This window comes from Phoenix dactylifera, chromosome 2 (assembly GCF_051530095.1).
Source record: "Phoenix dactylifera cultivar Ajwa chromosome 2, Ajwa_hap1_PhDact_Kaust_v1.1, whole genome shotgun sequence".
NCBI lineage: Eukaryota > Viridiplantae > Streptophyta > Magnoliopsida > Arecales > Arecaceae > Phoenix > Phoenix dactylifera.
In genome coordinates this window covers 12448309-12458783 of record NC_143191.1, presented here as the reverse complement: position 1 = coordinate 12458783, position 10475 = coordinate 12448309, and the positions used below count along the sequence as shown (strand labels likewise).

Here is a 10475-nt window from a genome sequence, read left to right as displayed (position 1 = left end):
AGCAGGGGATGCGAACTCCTTTGGTGCACCAATATGACATGATCATCATGTAATGTATGATAATTAAACATGTCAGGAAATTTGCAGAGATCATCGAGTCTCAGATCATCGACAAATCACAAGAACGACAAAGCAGAACCCTCGCAGCGCCTTCCATCATCTCCTAACCGTGCACCCCACCAAAATCCGTGACCAACTGAATAATGGAAAACTAGGTATCCTTACAGTCCATACCACTAGTCAAATATGAAGATTATCACAAAAGGGCAATATGATTTCTTAATAATAGATTGATATACTATGGCAGCAAAACATGGAAGAACACAGCTCCTGAGGTGAACTTTGCTATGCTTCACTTTGTAGCAAACACTATCAGGACTCAAGTATATAATAGTAGATCCACAGAAGAGCACAATTGAAAACTACATGTAGGTGAAAACGGATCCCCGTTTCTAGTGCACAGGATTTGTCACATTAAGAGATTACAGATATGAGAAGTTTCAAGCAAATGGTTCCCTGCCATTCTCTGCATCAAGAGAATGACTTCAAGACTTCTGGTTGTGCAATGTACACTTCCTCAAACTCATTGTCATCTGAGAAAAGAAAACAGATCATTACATATCTAGTTGACAAAAAAATCGTGGAAAAAGTATAGTACAAAACAAGAACTTGCAAATTTAAATGACATTAGAAACGAGGTGGGAAAGCATTATAATGTATCCTAGCTATCAAAGAATCACAAAAGGCCACTCTTTTGTTCTAAGAGAGATGATCTCAAATATGCTAAAGCTTCATTTATTAAACATTTCAATAAACAGTTTCATTTAACTAGTACTGACATCCACGTCTTCTTATACCTGTCATTCTCTTTTTCTGCCTACAGCAACCATAAACTAGAATGCATAACAAAGTTCTCTAAATACAATGCTGCACCTTTTTCCCTCCATTTCCCTACGAATATGGTTTTTTGACATAGAAATATGTTTTTTGGAACTGCCATTTGAGATAAATAATAAAAGAATGAAACCAGAGTTAATATTTAAAAAAAAAATCTGTGAATTGATGACTGAAGGGTAACTCTCATACCGTTGTGCTTTGACCAAATTTTTGAGATGCAGCCTGCTGTCCTCGTATCATCTTCAGTTACTCTTAGAACTCTAAAGAATATAGGAGTACATGGTAGCCATTTGTCAATCTAATGTCATCTTTTCCCTCAATGCAAACTAGAGTATCTCAAGCTCTCACAAAAATAACAGAATCAAATAAGAACATCTTAAGAGTTATTTTTGTCCTTATTCCTAACATGTGTAAAGGAAAAAGACAAAAAGACACTTGTAAGAGAATTGTCCTCTCCGCTTCTTAGGCACCAAAATAAAAATAAAGGTAACAGACTCGGCAAAATGCATCCATAAAGGGCATCAGTTGTAACTTGTGTATGAATGCACAATGTTGATCTTCTTAATCCAGTTATAACTCATGCCTAACAACACACTACACTGGTTGAAACCGCACTATGCTTTATAATGTAGCTTTGACTAAATTATTGATAGATGTAACTTGTCTCTCCTAAGGATTAAGAAAATTATTATATTAGCATCTGTCATGGGCCTTACATGGGCTCCCAATTCTACAGTATCACAAAAGGAACATTAACTACATGCAGTGTGGGACATTCAATTTGTAACTATCTTACGAAGGGAAGTATAGCAAGCAGCTCCTTCCATATAACTTGTTATTGCATACAATTAGCTTCTCTGGATAGTATTCCAGATTGTATTCCAGCCCATGTAGCACTAAATCCATTTCCTTGGCATCTTTCATATTCAGGAACTTTGCTTAAAGAGGAAACATTTGATAATCCCCTTTTTCTGAAGAACAAATTCATTATCAATGAAAACAGTCGAGTAAAGCAAATAAAGTCTTAAAATATGGATATCTAAATTGGTTTTGCTAAATTGAGAATGCATACTATGTTGAGCATTCTTGCTGAAGTGTTTGCCTTTCATCCAATATGCTACATGTGTGGACCCAATCAAGACTTAATGATAGGGACTAGCACTTTGCAATGACTTGTTGAGTCAAAGAACAGCTTGCAGGAGGGATTAAAAAATAAAAAAAGATAAAACGTCTAACAAGATATTAGGTTTTAACACAAAATATCTTAAGCAAACTCTTAAGTATGCAATTCTACTTATATAAAAGAATGAAGTTAATACCTTGATGGTCGAGTCTCACAACAAAGCACTTAACATATGCAGGCAAATGCATGAAGGTAACCATACAAGTTAGTTGCAAACCCTAGCCCAAATAGTTTCTATCATAGCCTCCTAAAAAATGAATTCATTCTTCAAAAATATAGCCTCTCTATCTTGTAAGAAGCTACTAATATAGCCCCATCTTTCATCTGCAGTCAAGTTCCCTGCTTAGAACTCTTAAAAAAATCTGACCTGTCCAGCAATCTGAAACCATCCAGAAGATTGTTACGACTTACGACCATCTCAAATTCTTGCTTTGCTGATATAGGTGTAAAGCTTCCATCTAACTTTGATTTTCTGTACACTCAACTAAAGTTGCAAAACCTTCCTAAAGTACTAATTCCTTCAGCAACATCATCTCCTCCTTTTTCTTTTTGTTTCTTTCCTTTCCCCTTTTTTGGCTGAGACTACTAATAGAGCCCTATCTTTCAGAACTCTGATAAATCTGCACTAAGTTGACTTGTCCAGCAATCTGAAGCAATTCAGAAAACATCCTAGAGAACCTAATAAAACCATAAGTCAAGAAATGCAAGATAGATTTGATTACGATTAAATCACCTAATGTTGAGCAGTCTCATGTGAAAATATAGCAGAGATCAACCGATCAAAATTGCTAGTGCGCACTTGTATCTTTGTGACTAAACAATAGCCATACTAGGCCCTTGTTCATACCCTTAGCCAAGCAAATTTATTACAAGCAAAAAGCCTAAAAAGTCCAGATAAACAGTTGAGATCCCGCTTTAACAATTTTATTGCATCAAAAGAGGGGAATATCACTTTTGTATACTGCCTTGACATAAAACTCAGCATGGACTGATGAAAGCAGGGATGTTGTCATCAAATTTGGCAAATAGCAGGTGCTTGAGTGTAAGACAGGTGGGAGCACTGTTGATATGCATGTGCAGCAAAGAAAGATGCCAAACATTTTTCTTTCAGAGATGATTACCTAACAGATCTGAACCCAGCAGGGGAAAGTCTGTTTCTTTCCTTTCCCCTTTTTTGGCTGAGACTACTAATAGAGCCCTATCTTTCAGAACTCTGATAAATCTGCACTAAGTTGACTTGTCCAGCAATCTGAAGCAATTCAGAAAACATCCTAGAGAACCTAATAAAACCATAAGTCAAGAAATGCAAGATAGATTTGATTACGATTAAATCACCTAATGTTGAGCAGTCTCATGTGAAAATATAGCAGAGATCAACCGATCAAAATTGCTAGTGCGCACTTGTATCTTTGTGACTAAACAATAGCCATACTAGGCCCTTGTTCATACCCTTAGCCAAGCAAATTTATTACAAGCAAAAAGCCTAAAAAGTCCAGATAAACAGTTGAGATCCCGCTTTAACAATTTTATTGCATCAAAAGAGGGGAATATCACTTTTGTATACTGCCTTGACATAAAACTCAGCATGGACTGATGAAAGCAGGGATGTTGTCATCAAATTTGGCAAATAGCAGGTGCTTGAGTGTAAGACAGGTGGGAGCACTGTTGATATGCATGTGCAGCAAAGAAAGATGCCAAACATTTTTCTTTCAGAGATGATTACCTAACAGATCTGAACCCAGCAGGGGAAAGTCAAGTGATAGAAAACACAGCAAATAATAAAGAATATATGATAGATTGAAGCAAAAGGAGTTGTAGAAAATTCCGATGAGGATCCCAGACCTAGAAGAAACTAAATATGGGAGCAGAAAGGCCTTGGAAATGCAGTTAATATAAAGGGTAAAAAGCTAGAGAATAGCCGCAAGATAGCTAATAAGCTTTATCTAACATTTTAAAATGACATGCAATTACGCATAGCAAATCCAAATAAATTCACCTGATAAACAGATCAGTTAGGTCATACAAGTTAGTCATTGCAATACTTTGCATGTAAATGTTGGTCATCAATAGAATCAAGATTTTAATAAATATAAACAGAGCAGAAGAAGAACAAAACCTTTTCTGAGAGTCAATGCCACAACAGCATCATTCTCGACCTACAAATAGATTAATAAAAAGAAATTAACGAACTTTGCTTGTCCTGTTGTTTTTCTACGAAACAATAATCAATTTATGAAAAGCATCAATCAGGGAAAGAAGGATGCTTGTAAAACAATCAAATTTGGAGTGAGGTCAGACTGTCTTTTTTGAATACAATATTACCTTCTGTTCAGCTAATGTCTTTGAATCATCTAAGACATCATTAGTTGATGCCAAGGTTAAACGCTGATTATTGCTTGGTTGATCAATCAAAGTTTGCAATTTCTGCTTAATGTCTAAAGTTGTCTCAGTTGGATCACACTGCACAAAGTAGGTTGTCTTGTTGCGCTTTACACGAATATACATAGCCTGAATCATATAAAGGGCAGCATTATAATGAAACTGCTAAAGAGAAGACACTGGATAGAGAAGACCAATGTTGCCAGTAAACTACATTAACAGAGTTATAAAATAAGTAGCCCAACCAAACAAACCTGTTAAAAGTCAGATAACTAGTTCTGCTCATGGGAGCAAGCTCAACATAACATTTTTCTTTTTCCTCAAAAACATAGTAAAGAACTTATTTTAACCCCTCCTAGAGCAGTATAACTCAATCCTTCACAGAATTACCAAACCTTCCTCCAATATCACATCCATTATTTTAGCTTCATACATTTACAATATAATATAATTAATACATACATACTTACATACATACATATATATATGTATGTATGTATGTATGTATGTATGTATGTATATGTATATCCTTTGTACTTGGACAACTAGCTCCACATGTTGGTTCTAGCACTTAAGAACTGGTTTACTAACAGCCAGCATATTCTTTAAGCTTAAGAGAAAAACGTCCTACCTAGTTCAAGTAGGTTCCTCCTTTCTACCAAATTATGCCTTGCGGAAAAAAAAGAAGACGAAGAGAGATGAGCCATATGCATTTTAGAATGAAATAAGCACTAAAAAGTTGAGTTTTGGAACATTTAATAGAAAGTAACATGTGGCTTAATATATAAAAAAGAAGTGCTGAGAAAGAAAATCTATTGTTAAATGTAGACATGGAACACACTGATATGGAACATGGTTGAGGATATGCTGCATCAGTTATTCATCACGATTTACACATGCCAGCAAATAAAAGTAAAGTAGGAGTATGTGAAGATCAGTAGATACCATTTTCAAAAGACAGCTGCAAGGAAAATTAAATATATTTTAACTTCTGATACAAACAGCTAAGCAGATAAGCTGATTGTCCTGGTCAGGCTACTGCTAGACAAGCTGTAACGTAAAATCTGCATCATAGATTATAGAGAACATATGAGAAACATCCATAATATGATATACTATTTCCAGTGTTGCAAGATGACATGAGAATCAACTATAGCAATATGCACAACTAATTATTTTTAAATCTTTTAATTTTAGACATGGGAAGAGAAGTCAAAAGAACAATTCTTTGCAAACCCAATAGATCACCAACATATCATTTCTTTACAAAAATGATCTCTTTTTGTACAAAATATCATATAATTTGACAAAAATTTGACAAACTAATCAAATAATTGCTTCCATAGAAAAGATTACAAGTTTTCATGTGTACACACAAAAACCTAAATAGAAACATATAGGTAGAGAAAAAGGGGAATGAAATTAATAACCAGATGTTTGTTCTTTGGACCATTCCCAATTCCTTTTGCATTCTCTGCTGGTGGCCTGCTGCAAAATATATATTCTCGCCAAAATTTACCTTTGGAAAACACTTAACAAGTAATGCAGGCCATTCAAGACATATTTAGCTGTAACACTAGTACACTCCCATCACCTTCCACTGCTCACTAAAATGACGATCCTTCCCTTTAAAGTTGACCATTTTTAAAAGCATCAATCCATCTATCTCACCATTGACGAAGTATATAACAAAAAAATAAGACAGTTATGCCTGAAACCAACCTTCAGCATCAGCACTGCACCAAAAGCCCAGCTCAGCCACCAAAAACAACTACACTAACAGTGTGATGTGACCTCTTACTGATTAGAATCTAGGGTGAAAACGAATAGGATATAGATAGGATATTAGTTTATCCACATTTGTAACCATATTTTTCAGATCGATACGGATTCGGATATTAAATGGATACCAAGATTAGTATCCATATTTGTTCAAAATGGATATAGATACGAATCAGATATTAAGCTTATCTATATTTGTTTTAGATGAAAATAGACACAAGTCAGATATTAGATGTATCTATATTTTCTCTATCCGAATAGAGATATAAGCCGGATATTATTTGAATATAAATCGAATTTTGTCAAATGAAATTCTATGAAAAAATAAATAAATGACATAATTATAAAAGACAAGTACGAAATCCACTATCAAGATTACAAGCAATGCACTGTAACCAGGTGATGGTCTAAGACATAATTTTAAACTTGCATAGAAACCAATTTGACCAAAGGTTTGGATCACTAATCCAACCTGATTTGTGTTAAAAATATATTAAAAATTAAAACTATTTAAATAATGTGTGATATAAGTATTAAAAGTTTTCTATATTAAATACCATTTTTACTTTTAAATTGTAGCATGAATAAAAAGAATCATGAACTATCTATTTTAAAGAACTTTTAAAATATATATACATAGGACTATGTTGAACTAAGTAATATTTTTAAATATTTTAAACAAAAATATTTTTAAAATATTATATAGAATAAAATGAAGTTATCATTTTAAATTTTTTCTCAAGAAGAAGATAATTGAATTTTCATGAAATAATTAATTAATAAAATATGAAATACCATAAACATATTTGAGATGACCATATTTTATAATGTGAACAAATTTTGATTAAGTACGATAAACCATAACTATGTACTAGAAGTGAATGCTGCCATGGTGGTTGAGTGGTAGGCAAAAATTCAAAAGGTCTTGGGTCCGATCCATTGTATAAGTTTTCACAGAATTTTTTCCTATTATAGATGCTTGTAGACTTTTTTAACCGGATATCCAATCTGTATCCAATATCAAAAAAAAAAAAAAAAACGTAATATCCAAATTCATAGAAACCCAATGTATGAATCCATACCCAATATCTGAAAAAAAAAAAGGAGCATATATAAGGATCTGTATCCAAATCTAATTGAATACAAAGATTTTATCCAAATCTAATCTGAACTAGATACGGCAATGAATTCGGTTGGGTAATATCTGACCCTTTTTCATCCCTATTAAATTTTTTTTACAGGTGATGTTAAGGCTAATCTGGATTACCAGATTTATTGGAAGTTTTATACATCTGTTTTCCAGAAATCTACCAACAGATATAGACAGATGCACAACTTTTGTTTGAGGATCATGGAAAGGTTTTGTTGTTTCCTTAGGGGGCCATGATCGATAAGGGACGGAACTAGCATTTATAGGTCAATTTATGAGCATTGGCAAGGGTTTATTTATGGACTATTACCTGGTTTTTTGACAGGTTTGTGAAGAACAGCTGGCAATCTCAGGAAAGGCTAGAAAAGAAGAAGAAGAATGGTAGCCACTTAAACCTCATAGAAAACCTTACAGAAAACTCTATCCTCTTCAACTGCCAATCTATTTACATAATAGCCACTCTATCCTCGTCATAACACAAAGAAGCAAACCACTTGTTAGAAAGGACTCCTATGAAGCAAAGAAATAATACATGGCATCTCTAAATCGCTTCTAAATCTCAATAAAAAGGAAAAAACGAAGAAATTTGAAAGAGAAGATCAGAGTGTATTTTTTAATGTCCTTTAGATAATAAAATTGATTTGATTAACTAAATTTCTTCTATAATCTACCAAGATTATAATGGATCCCTAATTATGTATGTATAATATAAATCGTAACAGCAAATTAAGGCCTTTTGGATGGACCATGGACCTTCTCTGATATTTATGAAAGCACATGAAGCCAAAAGTTCTCCCTGTAGATGACTGTGTCATCACTTCTGTTGCATGTAGTTCAGCCTGAGATTACCATATTTACATGTGGCCCCTCTAACCACCCTGGATAAGGTCCATGTATCTCTTTCTCTGGTGATACATAGATGATTGCTAAGCCAAAGCAAAATTTTCATGTTCACGTTCATGATCAGTTAGCTTGTTCATCAAAAAAGTATACTTTCAGCCTTCATATCATATGGTATATGTGTTAGCTTAAACACTATGTTCCAACCTTCAACCAAACAACCATGAGTTTCTTGACAACAGGTGTGTGGTTATCATGGAAATGATATCACAGAACACCTGATCCTTGACAACCCAGTAAAGAAAGAAATTAGGAACTGGTGCTTCGTGACTAAATGCCTCCCAATCCATATTTAGTTCATCTTATCCACTATGTATGTGGGAAAACACAACACATGAATTATCTCCATTCCGCTTGTAACCTAACACTTATATTCCAACTTGACTTTTTGGGAATTTTGTGGAACCAAGATGAAGGGGCTGGATCCTAATCATAACATGATTTCTTGAATTGGACACTCTTGGCATTTGCAATGACAGCTTCAAGTTTTGCACTTCTCCTCATGGCAAGATCTCTCAATACAATGTTCATGATTTTATAAGAAGAGCTATAATACCAGGTATGATGTAGACTCCTATGATGAGGATCATGCACAAATAGTAGAAAGATAATAGACCAACATTTTTTCCTTTTTCTAGTTCAATATATCAGCCAATACATCTGAAAATCTCCATCCTGCTCAAATTTCCCTGCCTGCCATCTCAAGCTGAGATAAACCAAGATCTCAGTTTTTCTCGGTTCCAGTCACCCAATGTGATGATTGATACCGCAGCTTTTATAGGCATTGTCTATGATAAGCCTTTCAAGAGATGGAGACAGACATTTAAAGCATATCAACAAAGTTTTCCACATGGAACGCTGATGTTTGTTGCTTAATAGAAGTTGCTTCCATTTTCTCAAATCTTGATACACACCACCATTACTATTATTATTAAGTCATTCAGTACAATGCTTATTGGCAACCTACATTAATTTGTCATTTATGTTCTTCAAAGGAACTCAATCTTCAAGGAGAATTATTGACATCAATCTTCTTCCGCGCAGCAAGAAAGGCCATTGCCAAAATCTAGGCAAACAATCCAACCACTCCGCAAATTGGTGGAGAGGATAATGATTCCATCAACCACTTACAAAGAACAAACACCACCCAACCTCTTTTTGCTAAAAAATCACCGTCAAAATTTGGAACAAGGATTAATTGTAAACCACAAATTTCTAGCGATCATTAGACCAATGACAGCAGCAGAACACATAGATGAATTAAAACAATCAGCGCCACAAAATATATCCAATTATCGCAAAAATTTGAATGCCGAAAATAACAAAAAAAAAAATGTAATCCACAACAAATGCAAGTAGATGGAAGACTTTCTGCACGCCAAAATAACATAATTTCCCAACAACCATTGGCAAAAATTAAAGGGAAAAGATGAAAGAAATCGAAACGAGGCTGGGAGAGAGAGAGAGAGACCTTAGAGCGATCGGAGAACCCGTAAGCTTGGAGGAGATGGAACTCTAGGTCTTGGCTTCCAGATCTGATGGGATAGATAGGAGAGAGGAGATGGAAACCTAGGTCTTGGGTTCGCGATAAGATGGGATAGATAGGAGAGAGGAGATGGAAACCTAGGTCTTGGGTTCGCGATAAGATGGGATAGATAGGAGAGAGGCCGCGATGGAGATCGGGGAGGAAGCTTGGAAGAGACGAGAGACGGGCGTCGTCAAGATCGGTAAACCTGAATAATTTTGTACTCCAACGAGGGATTTGTGCTCTGAGGATGTATATGTATGTATGTATGTATGTATGTTTGTATACGTACATATATATATACATACATATACATATAAATACGTGTGTGTGCGCGCGCGCGCGCGCGCGTGTGTGTGGAACCATGACGTGTACGAAGGAATCCCATGCATCACATCAATTTTTGACCGTCACCGGGGATTGGTGAGCTAGGAAAGAAAACGAGGGGCGTTAGATAATGGTAATCCAATTAGTAACAACTTTCTCACTGGTATTTTAATTATATTTAGATCTATATTCTTTGTTTTACATATGGATTGCAAATGATGGAAGTATGAAAGTCAAAATTGCTGGTTGTACTTGCTAGAGGATTTCGACTAAACTTCTATTTACAAAGTTCATTTAGAGACCCGATTAAAAATGATAAGTATGATTTTGTT

The 10475-nt window shown here is 34.8% G+C and overlaps 1 protein-coding gene across 4 annotated transcripts; it reads right to left on the bottom strand.

Annotated features, from left to right (window-relative positions):
* Window positions 1-253: 253 nt before the first annotated feature.
* Window positions 254-10026, bottom strand: LOC103722012 (Ubiquitin-like superfamily protein). 4 transcript variants are annotated; one of them, XM_088715352.1, is made up of 6 exons: window positions 9763-9904; window positions 5405-5523; window positions 5091-5128; window positions 4403-4588; window positions 4197-4236; window positions 254-593 (listed from the first exon to the last, which is right to left on the bottom strand). In XM_088715352.1, exons 4-6 carry the CDS (start codon window positions 4583-4585, stop codon window positions 532-534), a joined length of 285 nt encoding a protein of 94 aa, XP_088571478.1. In that variant the 5' UTR covers window positions 4586-4588; window positions 5091-5128; window positions 5405-5523; window positions 9763-9904; the 3' UTR covers window positions 254-531. The 4 variants fall into 4 exon arrangements, 3 of the variants coding, with proteins under 3 accessions (XP_088571478.1, XP_008810652.1, XP_038978672.1); XR_001880440.4 differs by lacking the exon at window positions 5091-5128 and adding an exon at window positions 1087-1157 and having other exon boundaries at window positions 409-593; window positions 9763-10026; XM_008812430.4 differs by lacking the exon at window positions 5091-5128 and having other exon boundaries at window positions 9763-10026.
* Window positions 10027-10475: the final 449 nt, after the last annotated feature.